General features: G+C 47.7%; 1 protein-coding gene across 15 annotated transcripts in view; it reads right to left on the bottom strand.

The window, feature by feature from the left end:
• The window catches only part of MTMR3 (myotubularin related protein 3), a 240,851-nt gene that overhangs the window by 100,695 nt on the left and 117,790 nt on the right, over positions 1-22,366 (bottom strand). For 14 of the 15 annotated variants that reach the window (XR_012665130.1, XM_048821231.2, XM_048821238.2 and 11 more), the window contains 3 exons: positions 22,179-22,259; positions 20,319-20,408; positions 9,825-9,941 (listed from right to left, as the gene is read on the bottom strand). Coding sequence is in view for 14 of the 15 variants with exons in the window: in XM_048821231.2 (XP_048677188.2) it covers positions 9,825-9,941; positions 20,319-20,408; positions 22,179-22,181 (210 nt within the window). In the remaining variant the exon portion in view is untranslated. The remainder of the gene's footprint in view (positions 1-9,824; positions 9,942-20,318; positions 20,409-22,178; positions 22,260-22,366) is intronic. The other variant, XM_048821244.2, reaches the window with a different exon arrangement.

Genomic DNA, 22,366 nt, shown 5'->3' with positions numbered 1-22,366 from the left:
AACTTTAAAAAGACAGACCCACTGTGAGACTGGGGCAGAAAAGACTTTATTTTTGTGTTTATTTTATGTTAATAAACCTGACCCCCAAAAGGGGCACTGATTGGCTAAAAGCCTTTGTAGAGTTATTGAGGAACCTGAGTAAAGGGGAAACAGAGGCAGCGTGCTGCAGAGCCACATCTGACCAACGGGTGGTGCTACAGGGTAGGTGCACCCCCATTACATATTGAGCTGGTGTCTTCCCCACATGCAAGAGTATTTCTACATCTGCCACCATCCACCTGCAGCCCCCCCTTTGCTCTCCCAACCTCTTCCTTATCTACTGCAGGTCTGATTGGGTCTCCTGACCCACCAGTTACATGACCTACCTGAGGAGAGGAGTGAAGCTTGTCACAGGTGGGACTGGGGCCTTGAAGGACCAGCCACTCTCTGACAATACGATATGCTCAAAATTAAAATAAAGCTTACAAAATTAGTAAACCTGCAAGTTATGAAAAGCCCCTTGCTATGGTTAATCAGGTCTTCTTTAAAGAGCAATTCTGATTAAAAAAAAACAACAATGGGAAAGAATAGAGATAAGTAGGGTCAACAGTACACAGCACTTTCAAATCATAGATGCATCATTTGTGCAGATATAGCTGAAGTTCTTACTGTCCCAAACTATGACACTAAAAATGGTGCCTAATCATTGCCTTCTATCCTCCATGTTAAGACCTTTCTGCCCAGAGCACTAGGTTAGCAGAGAAGACCAAATTCTGTTGCAGAAGAATAAGCATTCTAGTCTCTCTCTTACATCATCAATATAAATGTCATCTGAATTCTTATGATTAATGATGATATATGAAGCAGAACTAACATCACTTGAGGTATCAGGTGGAGTCTGCAGTTTTGACTGGCAGTAAACTATTGTAACTTGTAAACTGAACCGACCGGATAGGAAAGTCACTGAGGCACAATAAATATGGAAATACCAACATAATTTTGTAGACTCATTTCTGATCATAAACAGTGAGGTTTTGGTTTAAAAACAAACTTTCAGTGCTGATCATCATCAACAAGGAAAATCCCCAAATGGTACAGCCTCATTGCATTGAGCGCCACCTGGATCACTCTCTTAACTCAGTCCTTAAGCCGGTCTGGCTGGAAATTCAGTCTATATGCATCACTGGTAATCTTATCATGCGACCAAAGCTTTTGGCACCCCCATGACAGCCAACTGTGTAGTGGCATTCATGAAAAATGCTAAACTGACAGTCTTTGCAAATTAAATCCTGTACTTATCCACAGATACGCAGGGGCAGTGCAAGCATTTACACAAGCCCTGATCCAGTGGCCAATTCTAGGGAGAAACTCTTAGTTTGTAGGGGGTTCACTCCTTGGCTTCTCTGCTGAGATGCTAAGCTGAGTTCTTGCTGTGGTAATACATTTTATAACAAGGCTAGCAAGCAGTCTTCTAGGAAATGATCAGACCACCCATCAATTTTGCATGCCACACGACAGCTGTGAGATAATTATTTTCAGACAGTACTAGTGTGTGCTAGAATTAAACTGTTGACCTAGAGGTGAAAGCCTTTATCTACTTCCTATTATCAATCCCATAAACCACTCAGACCCTCAATTTTAATTTATCATAGTGACAATATAAGTTCCCTCTAAGTTGCGCGGCTGCCCGACCGCCCAGCAAGCTATCAAGTGCCGTGCACTTCAGGTGTACCTCCCCACACTGCTGTGCTGCTCCTGCCCTCTGCCTTGGAGCCCCTGACTAGCTGCTCCCAGGAGCCTCCTGCTTGCTGTGCAGAGCAGGGGGAGGGAGGGACTGATGTCAGGGTGTCCCCCTCCCCTGTATCTCATCTTCCCAGAGAATGGGGGGACACGACAGGATAACCCAGAGGGCAACCCAGAGATCCAGGAACACACTGAGGGAAAGGTAGGAAGTGGCTCAGGGACATCTGACTATGGTCCGGCTGGGTTGCTGCCTGAATCCAGTTCAGCGTGTTGCAGCTGGATCCCTGCTGGGATCTGACCCAGTGGCAGAACTCTCCACCACTGTTAGGGCCCTGGTCTGGGACGCAGTGGAATCGGGTGCATCCCCCAACCCCTGCCACCCCTCCCCTGGGATGGCAGCAAACCCACCTTTGGCCAGGAGGCCTGTGGGAGTCTACCATCTGCCTGAGCCCCCCTAGACTGTTTGCTGGGTGCTTAGCCCCTGCCAACACCTTAGACTCTTTGTGTGGTACCCCGCCCTGCTTGAGGACCGGGGTCGCTGGATTATTCACTGGTCTGCCCTGCCTGAGGTCTTGGGCCCCCAGACCACTCGCTGCTCTACCCCTCCGGAGGGATCGAGCCCCAAGACTACTAACCTCCCCCTTGTTTAAGACTGTTATTCCAGGGGTGTGAGAGCGAAGAGGTGTGGTCTCTCTTGGAGACTGAGAACAAGGGAGGGCCACACACGCCTACACCCTGTCCTGAGGTATCTTCCTTACCACCATCTGAATCAATGGGAAGGGGAAAATAGTGTACATCAGGCCCTTCCCCCAGTGGGAAAGGAAGGTATCTAACAGGGACTGACTATTCCTGCCCACTCTGGAACACAAGATGCAACACTTTCTATTGACCCTTGCTTCAAAATAGGTCCACCTCTGGTTGACCCCAGCTGGAGAATAAAGTCAGAACCAACTGATCTTATATGGTATGTCTACACAGATCATAAAAACCCGTTGCTAGCCTGGGTCAGGTGTCTCAGGCTCACAGGGCTCAGGCTCCGGGTTGAAAAATTGATATGTAGACATTTCCCTGCAACGGTACACGGTCCCAGAGCTTGGGCTTCAGCCAGAGCCCAACTGTCTACACAGCAATTTTTAGCCCCACAGCCCAAGCCCCATGAGCTCCAGTCAGCTAACCTGGACCAGCGGCAGCCATGTCACAAGTCTTTTATCCCTGTGCAGATGTACCCTCAGGGACCATTCATGCATAACTATCTGCTTAGACAGTCTGCAACTACATTATTTTCCCCTGCTAGACACAGGGCCACAGGATAAATGTCATGGCAAATACACCAATCCCACAGATTTATCACCTCTGTGCAAAGGGAAGCGGAGTGGGCACACCCTGCCTGTTGATGGAATACAATGCCAGTGTATTATCCATCCCCACCTGCACAACGCTCCCTTGCAGGTGGGGGAGGAAAGACTTGAGAGCCAATGAACAGCTCTCAGTTCCAATACACTGATATGCAGGGATCTCTCCTGAAAAGACCAGTACCCTTGAACTGTCAAATGATTTAGATCAGAGGTGGGCAAACTATGGCCCGCAGGCCAAATCCGGCCCATGGGACCGTCCTGCCTGGCCCTTGAGCTCCCGGCTGGAGAGACTAGCCCCCGGCCCCTCCCCTGTTGTCCCCCACCCCCGCAGCTACGCCGCTGCACGGGCAGCGGGGCTGGGAGCTCCTAATGCTCTGAGTGGCATGGTACGGGGGCGGCAGCAGGGCGTGCATGGCGGTTGGGTAGGGGGTCCCGGGGCGGAGGTTCTGGGGCAATCGGGGAACTGGGAGGCTTGGATAGGGTGTGGGAGTCCTGGGGGGCCTGTCGGGGTGCAGGAGGGTGGATAGGGGCTGGGGGGCAGTTAGGGGACAGGGGGCCCTGGGATGGGGCGGGCAGGGGACAAGAAGCAGGGGGGTTTGGATGGGTCAGAGGTTCTGAGGGGGGTAGTCAGGGGGTGGGAAGTGGGAGGGGGAGGATAGGTGGCAGGGGCCAGGCTGTTTGGGGGGTACAGCCTTCCCTACCTGGCCCTCCATACAGTTTCCCACCCCGATGTCCCAGATTACTTTGTGACATGTACTACAATTAACTGAGTGGAGCACAAGTGTCAAAACTTATGTTTGAATTTCTTTGTGTTTTGTCAGCACTAAAATAACATTACTACCTATGCTGTTTAACAACCAGCTCAGCAATGGGCATTTCCTGATTAGCTGGCAGCAGTCAATGACATTAACTCCAGCCAGGCAATCTTCAGGAAATGCCTAGAGACGTGGTTCATAAATTAAGCATTTTGATACTTTTATTTATTTTGCTGATTTCGTTTTATCACAAGTGTGTAATGTGTATGCTTCTGCACTGTGTGCCAAGTACCAGGCAGTTCTATATAATTAATGGCTGATATTTTAGCCAGTCAGACTACACAGATTATTTGTCAGCATTATATTTATTAACTTAAAAGACTGCATAAAAACTATGGACACACACGACAACATTTTCAAAAATGGGTGCCTAAAGCAAGCTTCCTAAATAGGATTTGGAAAGATGTTGAGCATCCATAGTTCTGGTGTCAACAGAAACTGCTGAGTGCTCAGCACCTCTGAAAATTAGGCTTCATCTTTTAGTACCTAAGGCCCCATCTACACTGCCAAGTCTGTGCGCAGTGAAGCAGCTTTGAGCGCTGTAACTCCCGAGGCGTCACATGGCCAAGCCACTGAGTGCACAGAAACTGCGCAGATGCAGCACTCTAAGAAAACCACCTCGACAAGAGGCGTAGAGCTTTCTGCGCTGTGGCTACAGCACCAGTGTAGACACCATGGTGGTTACAGCACTGCAACTGGCCTCCGGGAGGTGTCCCACAATGCCTGTTCTCACCTCTCTGGCCATCAGTGTGAACTCTACTGTTCTGCCCTCAGGTGACAAACCGTCAGCCCCACCCCAGACATTCCTTTGGAAATTTGAAAGTCCCCTTCCTGTCTGCTCGGTGATGCACGCAGTGGTCTCAGAGCATCTTTCCAGGTGGCCAAGCCTGCTCCACACACCAGGCGATCCCCCACTTAAAGCAATGCCGAGCTGCTGGACCTCATCAGTATTTGGGGAGAGGAGGCAGTGCAGTCACAGCTGCGCTCCAGCTGTCGGAATTATACCACCTATGGACAGATTTCACGATGCATGACAGAAAAGGGCCATGACCAGGACACGTCGCAGTGCAGGGTCAAAGCGAAGGAGCTGTGGAATGCCTACCACAAGGCACAGGAGGCAAACCGCCGCTCCGGTGCTGGGCCCATGAGCTGCTGGTTCTACAAAGAGCTGGACGCAATACTCAATGGTGACCCCACCTCCACTGCAAAGTCCCCTGTGGATACTTTCTTGGCTTCGTTGCCAGTCAAGAGTGGACCGAGCCAGGAGGAGGCAATCTTGGATGAAGAGGGAGAGGGGGAACCAGAGGCAGAGGATGACTCGGAGGCCAGAGATGCAGGCAGTCGGGAGCTCTTTTCTACCCTGGAGGAGCCTAGCCAGTCACAGCAGTCGGATATTGGCGAAGCACAAGCAGGAGAGGAGGCCCCTGGTAAGTGGATCTGATTTTGGGAATTGCTGAAGCGAGTTGTTGGGGGCAGGAGGGTTGCAGAAAGCAGGCTTGTCTCCATCTCATGCCTAGTTTGAGTGGCAGAACAGGCTGTTAATACACTCCCTCACTTCACGGGAATCTCTCTCAGAGATCTCCAGGAAACTCTCATGGAGATACTGGGCAATCTTCTCCCACAGGTTCCTCAGCAGAGCTGCTTTGTTTCTTGCCCCATTAATGGTAGCTTTCCTGCGCCACTGTGCCATCACTGGGTGCGGGGGGACCATAGCTGCACACAGGCTAGCCGCATAGGGGCCAGGGCGGAAGCTGCAGACTTCGAGAAGACCCTTTCTTGATTCCCTGCTCACCCTCAGTAGCAAGATATCTTCCATAATGATCACCTCCTGTGGAAAGTGTGGGGACAGGAATGATTATCAGGGCCCCCCTACAGTGCTGGCTCTCCCCAAGTGCCCAAGAGCCACATGCCCAGTGTACAGCAGGGTCCAGGAACAGTGATTTATCCTGCCCCTGCGGCTACTCACCATTTTTGGGGGGTCTTGTGGCTTGTGGGTGCTTGCCTGGGGTCAGCCAGTTAGTGCCAGGTTTGTGAGTACTGGCTCTGAAGCACTGAAACAGTGTTGTCTGTGTTGCAAACAATACTGCTTCTGTGTAATGTTGTATTTAAACTTCACAGAGATGACCTTGGGAGGCCAGCCTCCCTTAACAGTGGCAGAACGGTTGCTAAGAATTAGAAAGTGTCCAAGAAGAACTAAGGAGGACGTTATGCGTGAGGTTATGATACACTCTGCCGCCGAGAAAAAGGAATCGAAGGAGTTGCGGGACAGCAAGAAGAGGGAACGCAAGGAGAACACGTCACACCAGAAAGAAACCACGGAGCGGCTTTTGGAGCGGTTATGGAGCGCCAAGCAGACACACTCCAGGCAATACTAGCTCTTCAAACCGAGCAGCTCCGTGCCCGCCCTCCCCTGCAGCCGCTGTCGCAAAACTCTTTCCCATGCGTCCTCCCCTGCCAACACACTCTTATCAACCTCCTGGCTCCACTCTACCCGCAGCATTCCATTCCTCCCTCCTCACAGTCCAGCCCTGTGGACTCCCAATACCCACTGCACTCAACACCCATCCATCTGCAGTTTGACCCTGCTGAAGTACAGCACCTGCTGCATCGTACTCCAAAGGAGAAGGTTGGGTATGATCCCTGGACATACACAAATCTGTCGCTGTCCCAGGACCTCTCCTCCTCCTGAGACCTTCCATTCCCCCATTCCTTCCATTCCCGCATCCCCCTCCCTGCTGATGGTTTTTTTCATTTGACTTTCTCCTCTGGTTGCTGTCTTTCAATAAAAGAATTGTGTTTGTTTGAAAGCAATCTTTATTCTATTAAGTGAAAGCAAAAAGAGCACTGCAAAGCAACATAAAGTTATATTAAGGCCTCTTCTTGCATCATGCACACCAATCACCTCCTAGCATTACAATCACCGCAATCTTGAGCATAGCAACAAATATTAGTGGCTTTCAGCTTCAAATTGCTGCCTCAAAGCATCCCTGATCCTTATGTCCTGCGCTGTGCCCCTCTAATAGCCCTGGTCTCCGGCTGTTCAAACTCAGCCTCCAGGCGCTGAGCCTCTCTGGTCCAGCCCTGAGTGAAGCTTTCACCCTTCCCTTCACAAATATTATGGAGCGTACAGCACGCGGCTATAAGCATAGGAATATTGTCATTGGCCAGGTCCAGCTTCCCATACAGGCATCGCAAGGGCTTTTAAACGGCCAAATGCACACTCCACAGTCATTCTGCACTTGCTCAGCCTGTTGTTGAACCACGCTTTGCTGCTGTCAAGTTGCCCTGTGTATGACTTCATGAGCCACGGCATTAAGGGGTAGGCAGGGTCTACCAGGATCACAATGGGCATTTTGACTTCCCCTACAGTGATCTTCTGGTCCGGGAAGAAAGCCCCTGCTTGCAGCTTCTTGAACGGGCCAGTCTTCCGAAAGATGCATGTGTCATGCACCTTTCCAGACCAGTCTGCATTAATGTCTGTGAAACACCCATGGTGATACACAAGCGCCTGAAGAACCATTGAGAAATACCCCTTGCGATTAATGTACTCGGTCCTAGACGGTCTGGTGCCAGAATTGGAATGTGCGTGCCATCTATCGCCCCTCCGCAGTTAGGGAAGCCCATTTGTGCAAAGCCATCCACAGTCTCACGCACATTGCCCAGAGTCACTGTCTTTCTGAGCAGGATGCGATTAATGGCCCTGCACACTTGCATCAACACAACTCCAACAGTCGACTTTCCCACTCCGAACTGGTTAGCAACTGATAGGTAGCGGTCTGGAGTAGCCAGCTTCCACAGTACAGTCGCCACGCACTTCTTCAGTGACAGGGCAGCACTCATTCTCGTGTCCTTGCACCACAGGGCTCGTGCAAGCTCATCACACAGTCCCATGAATGTGGCTTTCCTCATGCAAAAGTTCTGCAGCCACTCCTTGTCATCCCAGACGTGCATCACAATGTGATCCCACCACTCAGTGCTTGTTTCCCAAGCCCAAAAGCGGAATTCCACTGTGGTCAGCACCTCCATGAATGCCACAAGCATTCTCATGTCAGAGCTGCTACGTGTGGCGAGATCAATGTTGTACTCCTCTTGCCTTTGTAGTTTAAGGAATAACTCCACTACCACTCGTGACGTGTTAGTCAGTGTGAACAGCATTCTTGTCAACAGCTCAGGATCCATTCCTGCACCCAGAAAGAGGCAGGGCAGGGCGCACAGTACACAAACCGTTGAAAGATGGCACCAAAAGCAGACGGAAGCACAGGGATTGCTGGAATGTGAAGCAATGCATCACGGGGTATTTGGACAGGACCCAGGATACCCCATGACCCCTTCCGCCTTCCCACAAGTCTTAGCGGCAAAAGACAAAGAGGTGGTCTGCGGGATAACTGCCCAGAGTGCACCGCTCCAAATAGTGCCACAAGTGTGAACACGCTATTGTGCAGGCAGCTGTCAGTGTGAACACACAACAGCGGTTTTCCTTGGCGCTCTCTGAGCAGCGCTCTAACTGCTGGCGCTGTAACTTTGCCAGTGTAGACGTGCCCTAAGTATGAATTTCTTCTCTGTAGAGAATGCTCTCACCATCCTAAACTGTTTTATCCCCTTCAGGTAACCTAAAGAGAAGGTTCATTGTACCCTTCATTCTGAATTCCCATATTATTATTAATCATGGTTAAGGCTAAGTTTTTGGCATGGGTATTTTTAATAGAACTCTTGGACAGGATGCGGGCAAAGATCAATAAATCATGGAAATATACACAGTAATATACACATATTCACTACAGCAATACTGAAGTCCGAGCTCCGCCACCCAGGGTTGAAGCCCAAGGCCCACGGGGCTGAAGCCCAACCTCTGCCACCCAGAACTGAAGCCCGAGCCCTGCCACGTGGGGCTGAATTATTAGGATTTTCAACAGAATCATAGAAGATTAGGGTTGGAAGAGACCTCAGGAGGTCATCTAGTCCAATCCCCTGCTCAAAGCAGGACCGATCCCCAACTAAATCATCCCAGCCAGGCCATGGTCAAGCCAGGCCTTAAAAACCTCTAAGGATGGAGATTCCACCATCTCCCCCCTAAGTAACCCATTCCAGTGCTTCACTACCCTCCTAGTGAAATAGTTTTTTCCTAATATCCAACCTAGACCTCCCCCACTGCAATTGGAGACCATTACTCCTTGTTCCGTCATCTGCCACCACTGAGAATAGCCTAGCTCCATCCTCTTTGGAACCCCCTTCCAGGTAGTTGAAGGTTGCTATCAAATCCCCGCTCACTCTTCTCTTCTGCAGACTAAACAATCCCAGTTCCCTCAGCCTCTCCTCATAAATCATGTGCTCCAGCCCCCTAATCCTTTTCATTGCCCTCCGCTGGACTCTCTCCAATTTGTCCACATCCTTCTTGTAGTGTGGGGCCCAAAACTAGACACAATACTCCAGTTGTGGCCTCACCAGTGCCGAATAGAGGAGAATATTCACTTTCCTCGATCTGCTGGCAATGCTCCTACTAATGCAGCCCTATATGCCATTGGCCTTCTTGGCAACAAGGGCACACTGCTGACTCATATCCAGCTTCTCGTCCACTGTAATCCCCAGGTCCTTTTCTGCAGAACTGCCACTTAACCAGTTGGTCCCCAGCCTGTAGCAGTGCACACAGTCGCAGAGGTCTCATAAAACAACAGACTCCATTACCTCTGTGACAGATTTGTAGCCTTAATCATGGTTACTATGATGGTGCCTGAAGACCAATCAAGAATGGGGCTCACTGTGCTAGGCACTATTCAAACATAGAGTAGCAGACAGCCCCTGCCCCAAAGAGCTAACCATCTAAATAGACAAGATATACACAGGAGTGGAAGGGTTATAACACATAAGCAGAGTGAACAATATCTGAATCCATTCTGAATGCCTGTATCATGGCAGTAATATGAATAAAACTTACGTTCACAACAGACTCCTTGAATTTGATGTGCAGTCTGTAATTAGAAAGTGCAATGATGGCATCCTCTGCTCGTCCCACATACTCTGTGCTCTCACCATGAAGTTCAAGGAAGGGGACCTTCAGAACGGAGAAAGAAGCCCTTTAGAAAACCATGTGCTACAAATGTACAACTGCTTACAAATGTCCACTCAAGCTGTTCGCGCACACTCCCTAAACGGGGTTTGAAACACTGCATGGTACATGTAAGGTTGTTACAACTGGCAGTGAAAGCCAGTTAAGATTTTGTGCAGATGTCCATTGTAGCCTTGTTTTAACATACACAATTGTCTCACAATGATCCAGCATTGGTGAGGCCTCATCTGGAGTATTGTGTCTAGTTTTGGGCCCCACACTACAAGAAGGATGTGGAAAAACTGGAAAGAATCCAGCAACAAAAATGATTAGGGGCCTGGAGTACATAACTTATGAGGAGAGGCTGAGGGAACTGGGGTTATTTAGTCTGCAGAAGAGAAGAATGAGGGGGGATAGAATAGCTGCTTTCAACTACCTGAAAGTGGGTTCCAAAGAGGATGGATCTAGACTGTTCTCAGTGGTACCAGGTGACAGAACAAGGAGTAATGGTCTCAAGTTGCAGTGGGAGAGGTTTAGGTTGGATATTTGGAAAACTTTTCCACTAGGAGGGTGGTGAAGCACTGGAATGGGTTACCTCTGGAGGTGGTGGAATCTCCTTCCTTAGAGGTTTTTAAGGTCAAGCTTGACAAAGCCCTGGCTGGGATGATTTAGTTGGGGATTGGTCCTGCTTTGATCAGGGACTTCCAACCCTGATAGTCTATGATTCTATAATCTACTTTGGGGCTCAAAATCTCCATGCTTGATCTCAGCCCAAAGGTGAAATATTTTTGGAAGTTGAGCAAAATTCCTTGAGATGTCCGAGTTATGAAAGAACTAAAACTATGTATCATTTTTTTACATGCAATTGTGCTCTGAAAAGAGACAATATAAAAATAGTACTCAACGAAACTGCGCCCTGTGTATACTCACAGTCATATTTGCTTACTTAGGGTCACAAAAGTTTTGTTCTTGTTAACCATGCAGAACCAATATAGCTAAGAGAAATATTTCATTCCTTCTTGTACACCAGGAAATGCACTGTTTACTAAGCTCCAATCGATTACATTGGCACAAACCCATCAGAGAATGGGACTATGCAGCGTGTAATTTGACTTGAAGAACTTTTATTATTAGTGGTGATGACCAAGAAGGAAAACTCAGCTTGAATCTCAGATCTGAAATTGAACTTGCAGGACTGGCAGCTAAAAAAAGAACAGCTGTCCCTATAGTAACTACAGTTCTCGAGATGTTCATTGTCTACATGTACTGCACTTCTAACATAGTGAATGCCAGTGAAAACGAGGTAGGATCAGAGGCTAAAATAGGGAAAGAACAAGTTAAAAATTAATTAGACAAGTTAGATGTCTTCAAGTCACCAGGGCCTGATGACATGCATCCTAAAATACTCAAGGAGCTGACTGAGGGGATATCTGAACCTTTAGCGATTATCTTTGAAAAGTCATGGAAGACAGGAGAGATTCCAGAAGACTGCAAAAGGGCAAATATAGTGCCAATCTATAAAAAGGGAAATAAGGACAACCCGGAAAATTACAGACCAGTCATCTTAGCTTCTGAACCCGGAAAGATAATGGAGCAAATAATTAAGAAATCAATTTGCAAACATCTAGAAGATAATAAGGTGATAAGTAACAGTCAGCATGGATTTGTCAAGAACAAACTGTGTCAAACCAAATTGATAGGTTTCTTTGATAGGGTAACAAGCCCTGTGGATGGGGAGAAGATGTGGTATATCTTGACTTTAGTAAGGCTTTTGATACTGTCTTGCATGACCGTCTCATAAACAAACTAGGGAAATGCAACCTAGATGGAGCTACTATATGATGGGTGCATAACTCGTAGGAAAACTATTCCCAGAAAAAGAAAAGGAGTACTTGTGGCACCTTAGAGACTAACCAATTTATTTGAGCATAAGCTTTTGTGAGCTACAGCTCACTTCATTGGATGCTGTAGCTCACGAAAGCTTATGCTCAAATAAATTGGTTAGTCTCTAAGGTGCCACAAGTACTCCTTTTCTTTTTGCGAATACAGACTAACACGGCTGTTACTCTATTCCCAGAAAGTAATCATCAGTGGTTCACAGTCATGCTGGAAGGACATAATGAGTGGTGTTCCGCAGGGATCAGTTCTGTGTCCAGTTCTGTTCAATATCTTCATCAATGATTTAGATAATGGCATAGAGAGTACACTTATAAAGTTTGCAGACAATACCAAGCTGGGACGGGTTGCAAGTGCTTTGCAGAATAGGCTTAAAATTCAAAATTAACTGGACAAACTGGAGAAATGGTCTGAAGTATATAGGATGAAATTCAATAAGGACAAATGCAAAGTAGAAGGAACAAATCAGTTGCACACATACACAATGGAAAGGACTACCTCAGAAGGAGTACAGCGGAAAGGGATCTGGGGGTCATAGTGGATCACAAGCTAAATATGAGTCAACAGTGTTGCAAAAAAAAGCAAACATCATTCTGGCCTGCATTAGCAGGAGTGTTGTAAGCAAGACACAAGAAGTAATTCTTCCGCTCTACTCTGCGCTGATTAGGCCTCAGCTGGAGTATTGTGTCCAGTTCTGGGTGCCACCTTTCAGGAAAGATGTGGACAAATTGGAGAAAGTCCAGAGAAGAACAACAAAAATGATTAAAGGTCCAGAAAACATGACCTATGAGGGAAGATTGGAAAAATTGGGTTTGTTTACTCTGGAAAAGAGAAGACAGAGGGGAAATGATAATGGTTTTCAAGTACATAAAGGGTTGTTACAAGGACGGGGGAGAAAAATTGTTCTTCTTAACCTCTGAGGATAGGACAAGAAGCAATGGACTTAAATTGCAGCAAGGGAGATTTAGGTTGGACATTAGGAAAAATGTCCTGTCAGGGTGGTTAAGCACTGGAATAAATTGCCTAGGGAAGTTGTGAAATCGCTATCATTGGAGATTTTTAAGAGCAGGTTAGACAATACCTGTCAGAGATGGTCTAGATAATACTTAGTCCTGCCATGAGTGCAGGGGACTGGACTAGATGACCTCTCGAGGTCCATTCCAGTCCTACGATTCTGCTGCACATGCACCCCATGTGGGTAAGACTGGAATCTTCTGGAAGAGCAATGTCCATTGGGGCCATGCCTGCAACCTGAATGCCCTCTGGAAATATAAAGGGAGGGGAAGCCACAACTGCCTTTCAATTTGTTCACTAAAATAGAACTCAGGGAATACAGAACTCCACAGTAACAAGGAAGGAGGGCAGGTCGCAGAATGCATGTGAGCAAGGAACTGTTCTTTTGTCTTTGAGAGATTGTCCAAATAAATTCCACTTCTGGTGACTTTCAACTAGGTATGTCCTGATGACGGCGACTCAATCTACTGAGACAATAACTTAAGACAGCTTTGTCAAAGCAAATATCAGATCTGGAGTTCTCTACCCAGAAGTAGTGCTGGAAGAAAATATGAACTGAATTCCAGGCAGCTGCTCAACACATCTCAGATATTGGAATGTCTCTTGGAGAAGCTGCTTGAGCTCTGGTGGAATAGGCCCTGATCTGTGTACTTGAATCCAAACACACTGTCATTTAGCAATTTCCAGTACAGAATGAAGCCCATTTAGTCTTTGTGCGGATATAAGCTCACCTTTCATCCTGTCAGCAAAGGTCAGAAGCCGGCCAGAATTCCTGAATGATCTTGTTGTCAGGAGAGTCCTGACAATATCTAAGTGGTGTAGTTTAGCTTCCCTTTGATTAGCATGAGGGGAGGGAAAGAAAAAGCAAAGCTTTTGACACGGTCTCCCACAGTATTCTTGTCAGCAAGTTAAGGAAGTATGGGCTGGAAGAATGCACTATAAGGTGGGTAGAAAGCTGGCTAGATTGTCGGGCTCAACGGGTAGTTATCAATGGTTCCATGTCTAGTTGGCAGCCGGTATCAAGTGGAGTGCCCCAAGGGTCGGTCCTGGGGCTGGTTTTGTTCAATATCTTCATAAATGATCTGGAGGATGGTGTGGATTGCACTCTCAGCAAATTTGCGGATGATACTAAACTGGGAGGAGTGGTAGATACGCTGGAGGAGAGGGATAGGATACAGAAGGACCTAGACAAATTGGAGGATTGGGCCAAAAGAAATCTGATGAGGTTCAATAAGGATAAGTGCAGGGTCCTGCACTTAGGACGGAAGAACCCAATGCACAGCTACAGACTAGGGACCGAATGGCTAGGCAGCAGTTCTGCGGAAAAGGACCTAGGGGTGACAGTGGACGAGAAGCTGGATATGAGTCAGCAGTGTGCCCTTGTTGCCAAGAAGGCCAATGGCATTTTGGGATGTATAAGTAGGGGCATAGCGAGCAGATCGAGGGACGTGATCGTTCCCCTCTATTCGACATTGGTGAGGCCTCATCTGGAGTACTGTGTCCAGTTTTGGGCCCCACACTACAAGAAGGATGTGGATAAATTGGAGAGAGTCCAGCGAAGGGCAACAAAAATGATTAGGGGTCTGGAACACATGACTTATGAGGAGAGGCTGAGGGAGCTGGGATTGTTTAGCCTGCAGAAGAGAAGAATGAGGGGGGATTTGATAGCTGCTTTCAACTACCTGAAAGGGGGTTCCAAAGAGGATGGCTCTAGACTGTTCTCAATGGTAGCAGATGACAGAACGAGGAGTAATGGTCTCAAGTTGCAGTGGGGGAGGTTTAGATTGGATATTAGGAAAAACTTTTTCACTAAGAGGGTGGTGAAACACTGGAATGCGTTACCTAGGGAGGTGGTGGAATCTCCTTCCTTAGAGGTTTTTAAGGTCAGGCTTGACAAAGCCCTGGCTGGGATGATTTAACTGGGATTTGGTCCTGCTTCGAGCAGGGGGTTGGACTAGATGACCTTCTGGGGTCCCTTCCAACCCTTATATTCTATGATTCTATGAAAACTGGCAGGTGGATAACTTGATTCAGATGAAAATCTGAGACAACTTTAGGCAAGGACCTTGGGTGACGCTTAAAGTCACTTTGTCCTTATGGAATACTCCATATGGTGATCCTGTGAGGGAGTGGGTTGCTCCTATTCTTCTGGCTGAAGTTATAGCCACTAAGGGTATGCCTATATGGTGTTTTAAAACCCATGGCAGCAAGCCTCAGGCTCAGGTCTACAGACTCAGGCTCATGCTACAGCGCTAAAAACAGCTGTGTAGATGTCAAGGATCAGGCTCTGAAGCCCAGGTATGGGTTGGATTTCACATCAGAGGCTGTGTTGACTGGCTCATCAGGTCTACATACCAAAATTGCCTGGACCTGGTCTAGCATTATCATCAGAGCTACATCCTGCCAGAGCTTCCTCAGAACCCTCAGTATCAATGGAATGGCAGGGTAGGCATACATGAGTTCTGGTGCCCAAGAGAAGATGAAGGCATCAGACAGAGAGCCTGAGCTGGTTCTCCAACCCCGGAGCAGAACATCTGACGCTTCTTGTTTTGGTCTGTGGCAAACAGGTCTACCCTTGGGTGTCTCCATTTGCAGAAGATGTCTTGTAGAATGGAGTTCCTGATCTACAGTTCTTCATTGTTTAATGCAATGGTTCTCAAACTGTGGATCATGACCCCAAAGTGAGAAATGGGGTCACCAGGGCCAGTATTAGATTTGCTGGGACCCAGAGCTGAAGCCCAAACTCCACCCTTACCCAGGGCGGCGGGGCTTGGGCTGCAGCCCCCTCTCCCCCTACTCGGGGTGGCAGGGCTCAGGCGCCGCACCTCCCCCCTCCAGGTCATGTAATAACTTTGTTGTCAGAAAGGGGTCACAATCCAATGAAGTTTGAGAACCTCTGATCTAATGAGCTGATCTTCTAGGGAATTCTGTAGGCCTAGAAGGTGAAGGGACACCAGTGTGACCTGATGCGCCAGTCCCAAAGAAGGACTGCTTCCTAGCAGAGAGGTAAGGAGCATGCTCCCCCTTCTTGTTGATGAAGTATATTGCTGAGCATCGTCCATCAGTATTTGTATGGTGATTCCTCAAAGTAGGGACAGGAACACTAAGCATGCTAGGTGAACAGCAAGTAGTTCCCGGACTTTTGTGAAGAGATTCACTTCTTGAGGGACCAATGACCTTGGATCTGAAGCTGATCCAGATAAGCTCCCTATTCAAGAGAGGATGTGTCTGTCACCAGCATCTTGGTGGGGAAAAGCAATGAGAATGGACACTGTTATTCAAAATTATTTAGTTGGGGATTGGTCCTGCTTTGAGCAGGGGGTTGGACTAGATGATCTCCTGAGATCCCTTTCAACCCTGATATTCTATGATTCTATGCTTTTGAGGGCATCGGGCACAGGTGTACCAGAAATGGTATACATATAGACAATCACTTGGTGAGGAATATCTTATTACTTGTAAAACAAGAACACATTGTTACAAACAGGTCATGGGCGGCCAGACCTAGTAGTCAGAACCAGAGTCCGCAGTCACATGTCAGGAGTCAAGAATTGGCTGGGTCAGGATACCTGGAGATCAGAAGCAGGAGAGAAACTGGAGATCAGACCCACAAGACAGGAATAAGAGTCAGACCAGGTCAAGATACCAGGGGGTTAAAGCAGCAGACAAACTGGAGGTCAGAAGCCACAAGTCAGATGCCAGGAGTCATGCTGGGTCAGAATGCCAGGAAATCAATCCAGGGGAGTAGGAAGCAGGGACAGGAGAAGGGAGCAGGAAGCATACAGTCCACAGCAGGGTGAAGCCCACCTGTTCAGACAGCTTCTTATTCCTGCTGCTGGATTAAGTAGGGCCAGTGGGCCGATCAGCCATTCTGGGACTCTGCCAATCAAGCCTCAGGGGCAGAGCCTCACACTGAGGCTGGGCTTAATGGGCCTCAGGTAAACTATTCCCAGCTGGATGGAGGGCTGGAACATGGCTGCTCCCATGAATTTTGCAGGCCTGGGCTCAAGACCCATGGGTCATGACACATATATGCTTACCAAATCACTAAGAAAGTAAACATGGGACAACCCCGATGTCTTTTTTACAGTCACTTTTCAGAGTAGAATGACATTTTAGGCTGAAAAGTGTTAAATTTATTTGCTTATGAGTAATTAAAAATATGTATGAACTAAAATATCCAAATTTGGCATACATTTTTCTGATTGAAACACACAGCAAAGTCTTTCAACTCCCGCCCTCCTTCTCCCTGACAAAAAAAGAACCTGTCTTATTATCACGCACAGCAGAAAGTTGGAAGTAAGAAGAAAAATCTACAAATCCTGTGATTTCAGGACTTCTTGCGATTCTTCAGATTCTAAACTTTCATTTTAAAAATTGTCTGCCTTTTTTCACTGTAAACTTGTAAAATCATATGCTCTTGCTCCTTTTACCTAGCCTTGTTGAAAATTATACTTCTGCTTTATAACACAAAACAAAGTTGCACTGGTTTAACTAGAGGTGTGATTTTGGGGGTTGTGGTGGATAATCAGCTGAACATGAGTCCCAGTGCAACGCTGTGGCCAAAAGAACTAATGCAATCCTCAGATGCATAAACAGGGGAATCTCAAGTAGGAGGAGAGAGGTTATTTTGCCTCTATATTTGGCACTGGTGCGACCGCTGCTGGAATACGGTGTCCAGTTCTGGTCGCCACAATTCAAGAAGGATTTTGATAAATTGCAGGGGGTTCAGAGAAGAGTCACAAGAATGACATACGGATTAGAAAACATGCTTTATAGTGATAGACTCAAGGAGCTCAATCATAGAATATCAGGGTTGGAAGAGACCTCAGGAGGTCATCCAGTCCAATCCCCTGCTCAAAGCAGGACCAACACCAACTAAATCATCCCAGCCAGGGCTTTGTCAAGCCTGACCTTAAAAACCTCTAAGGAAGGAGATTCTACCACCTCCCTAGGTAACCCATTCCAGTGCTTCACCACCCTCCTAGTGAAAAAGTTTTTCCTAATATCCAACCTAAACCTCCCCCACTGCAACTTGAGACCATTACTCCTTGTTCTGTCATCTGCTACCACTGAGAACAGTCTAGATCGGGGTGGGCAAACTTTTTGGCCCGAGGGCCACATCAGGGTTGCGAAACTGTATGGAGGGCTGGGTATGGAAAGCTGTACCTCCCCGAACAGCCTGGCCCCTGCCCCCTATCCGCCCCCTCCCACTTTCCACCCCTTCACTGTCCCTCTCAGAACCCCCGAACCATCCAACTCCCCCTGCTCCTTGACCCCTGACTGCCCCCCAGGGACCCCTCACACCTAACCGGCTCCCCTGGGACCCCACCCCCATCCAACACCCCCTGCTCCCTGACTGCCCCGACCTCTATCAACACACCCGGCCCTGAGAGGTCCCCTGGGACTCCCACGCCTATACAACACCCCTGTTCCTCGTCCCCGACCACCTCCCCGTCCCAGAACATCCGCCCCATCCAGCCGCTCCCTGATCCCTGTCCCTTGACTGCCCTCTGGTACCCTCTGTCCCTTATCCAATCCCCCCGCTCCCCACCCCCTTACCATGCTGGAGCCAGCCACGCTGCCACGCTGCACAGCAGGAGCTCTCAGCCACACTGCCCGGCTGGAACCAGCCACACTGCCGCGCTGCCTGGCAGGAGCAGTGGGCCAGAGCGCTGGCGGTGTGGCGAGCTGAGGCTGCAGGGGAGAGGGGACAGCAGGGAAGGGGCCAGAGCTAGCCTCCCCGGCTGGGAGCTCAAGGACTGGGCAGGACAGTCCCACGGGCCGTAGTTTGCCCACCTCTGGTCTAGACCCATCCTCTGGTAGTTGAAAGCAGCTATCAAATCCCCCCTCATTCTTCTCTTCTGAAGACTAAATAATCCCAATTCCCTCTCCTCGTAAGTCATGTGCTTCAGCCCCCTAATCATTTTTGTTGCCCTCCGCTGGACTCTTTCCGATTTTTCCACATCCTTCTTGTAGTGTGGGGCCCAAAACTGGACACAGGACTCCAGATGCAGCCTCACCAATGCCCAATAGAGGGGAATGACCACATCCCTCGATCTGCTGGCAATGCCCCTTCTTATACAGTCCAAAATGCCATTAGCCTTCTTGGCAAAAGGGCACACCGTTGACTCTCATCCAGCTTCTCGTCCACTGTAACCCCTAGGTCTTTTTCTGCAGAACTGCTGCCTAGCCACTCGGTCCCTAGTCTGTAGCAGTACATGGGATTCTTCCATCCTAAGTGCAGGACTCTGCACTTGTCCTTGTTGAACCTCGTGAGATTTCTTTTGGCCCAATCCTCTACTTTTTCTAGGTCCCTCTGTATCCTATCCCTACCCTCCAGCGTATCTACCACTCCTCCCAGTTTAGTGTCATCTGCACTAAATCAATTTAGCTTAATAAAGAGAAGGTTACGGGATGACTTGATTACAGTCTACAAGTACAAGTAACAAATATTTAATAATGGGATTTTCAATCTAGCAGAGAAAAGTATAACACAATCTAATGGCTGGAAGTTGAAGCTAGACAAATTCAGACTGAAAGTAAGGCAAAAAAATGTTAACAGTGAGCGTAATTAACCACTGGAACAAATTACCAAGGATCACGGTGGATTCTCCATCGCTGACAATTTTTAAATCAAGTTCAGATGTTTTCCTAAAAGATCTGCTCTAGGAATTAATTTGGGGAAGTTCTATGACCTGTGTTATACAGGAGGTCAGACTAGATGATCACAATGGTCCCTTCTGGCCTTGGAATCTGTGAATCTATGAATTTAAAATCTATTTAGTTAAGCCAGGGCAAAAGGCTGTGTGAACACTTTTAAACTGACACAAACCTGGTCTGTATCAGTTTAGAGTAAAGATATTAGGAATAGGTTTAAGTTAAACTGAAATAAACCACTCTTAAACCGAAATAAGTGTGTCTAAATGGGGCTTGCCACCAGTTTAACTAAATCAGTTTAAAAGCCAGGTGATGAAAACTCCTTACAACATTTTGGAGTTATTAGAAATTGAAAAATAAACACTTTATGCATTGTAAGACTTTTTGTCTTACCAATAACAAAAATGGATAAACAAATAATTCCAACATTTCACATAAACAGTTCCTATTAAAAAATAAATCCGTTACTAGATTTGGGTGTAAGAGGAGAAATTAAAATTTCTAAGTGATTGAAAAGTCCCTGAGTAAGCTTAGTGAGCACTGGCTATAATTTTCAGAAACTCTAAGGAAACCCTTTGGACAACACAATGCACGGTCTCTCTGTCTGGCACAGTGATATGCTTCAAAAGAAAATTTATATTTTCTTAAACTATTATCTTCCCTATCACTGTGTGGAACTTTGGATGAAACTTCTATGCCAGAGGCCAACTCAAACAGCTCAGCTGCTGTACTGTGTGATCTTGATTAGACTGAGCAATAACAGATCTGCACATCTTCCAGTGCAGTAAAAGCAAAGAGTGATCCAGTGATTACCTGAAGATTCTCATCCTCTCGTATCAGCTGCTTCCTGGGAAAGATCTGATTAGCCTGGATGCATTCAAGGCTGTGCTGAGTCTCTTCATCCTAGAAACAAAACTCTACAGTTAATTTCAACACTGCTACCCATTCACAGCAGACCTCTCCATTGACAAAAGGCATGAAGAGTTCCCAGTGACCAATGAAAGGTTTAGGCACTATGAACTATTATGAGAATTCAGTTACCAGTGACCCACAGAAGTGACATAATAGTTGCAATTTTACATTACTAGTGGCCCACAACTTTACAATGTAAAACATTACAATGTTTTAATACATTAAAACTTTACAATGTAAAACACAGGTTTGGGACCTCTTTCCTTTGTTAAACACAAAACCATGAAGCAAAGTATTTCCTTTTCAATTTTAAATGCAATTTTTAGGAAACTGTAGAGAGGGGGCGAGGTCTCCCTCCCTGACGGGTGGGGAGAGAACCATGACTGCCCCCTGGTGGGCAGAACCAAGGTATCAGCAGCCACCCCACCGGAAGCAGAGGTGCAGGACAGGAAATGGAACTATAAAGACTGGCCCTCTAGCTCAGTTGGGGCAGAGCTGCCGGAGGAGCAGGACGTCTCTCCCACGCCCCACCCCAACCCCAACCCCTAGAGCCCGGACCTGATGGAGGCTGCTACAGTGTCAGAGACTGCCGGAGCTGCCAGATTCCAGGGAGCTGTTGGGCTGCCACTTGCTGTTTACCCCAGAGAGATCAATGACAACACTGGAACCCAGGTACCCCCAAACTGGGAGTGTAGGAAGGAGCCCAGGGAAGCCAAATAGGGTTTGGCTGTGTTACTGACTGCAAGCCAGCCAGTGTGTTGCGGCCGGATTTCCCCGCTGACCCAATGGTGGCCTACTCTGCTACTGTTAGGGCCCTGGGCTGGGACGCAGTGGAGTAGGTGGGCCTGCATCCCCCTACCACCCGACTGTCAGGGGTGGCAGCCTCCCCACCTTTAGGCCAGGAGGCCTGCACTGGTCTGACGCCCACCTGAGCTAGGACCCCAGATGGTTTAGCTGGCTCTCCCATCAAAGAGCTAAACTCCTCTGAGACTGTTTTTTGAGTTGGGCTGCTCTGCCTGACAGCAGGCCAAAGCCCCCTTACCTGACCGCTGCCCCACCCTGAGCGAGGGCTCTGGGCTATAGGCTTGCTGCCACCCGGCCCGACTGCAGGCCAGACCCATTAAATGTGTGCTGCCCCGCTCTGGCTGAGTGCTGGAGCTAACAGACCCAACTGATACCCAGTCTGGACTGAAGGCTAGGGCCTATTAACCGCTGGCTAATCCCCCTGAACGGAGTTGCTCTAGCAGCATTGCAGCAAGGGGGAGCGGTCTCTCTCCCCGACAGGCAGGGAGAGAGCTACGCCCGCCTTACAGAAATGAACTCAGTCCTTATACTACACAAATCTGCATCTTTCCTGCACAATTTAAACAGCCTCACTCTACAAAGTATATCAGTAAAATTGCACTAGCAAATTAATTTCAAACAGCCTTGCAATAAATCTGACTTAAATGCCATGAACAGTACATGGCTAATTAATATGAATTTGGATGGAAGAATATGGCCTTAGTTTATACGCCAGTCTACTGGTAGATGGTACACATGGAATAATGATGACTATCATCAGAAAATTAACACAAATTACTCAAAGATAAATAAAAAGGCAACGAAAACCATCCTTTCAATTCAACCAGAAGCCTGGAGTGACACGTCTGTGAGGTACTGAGAATAGTATCTCTTATTATCACACAGTACCAACTCTTATCCTTCTTGTGCGGCAGTCTGCTTTGTTTTGGTCAGTCCTGACAAAACCCATGTGCTTACCATGACAGGCCCAGGCTAGGAGGAGAAATCCTCGTCTTTGCTCACAGCACTTTGAGGATCTTCTTTCCGTAATAATAAAAGCTGGAAAACAAAATAGGAAAGTGTAAATGTGAGGACAAATTCATTTTATCTTCTGGTGGCAAATAAATTATTTTAAATGCAAGTTAACTTTAAAGAGCAAGACTAGC

The sequence above is a fragment of the Caretta caretta genome, chromosome 15, assembly GCF_965140235.1.
Source record: "Caretta caretta isolate rCarCar2 chromosome 15, rCarCar1.hap1, whole genome shotgun sequence".
Lineage (NCBI taxonomy): Eukaryota > Metazoa > Chordata > Testudines > Cheloniidae > Caretta > Caretta caretta.
The sequence above is the reverse complement of the archived record's forward strand: the minus strand, read 5'-3'. Positions and strand labels throughout refer to the sequence as shown.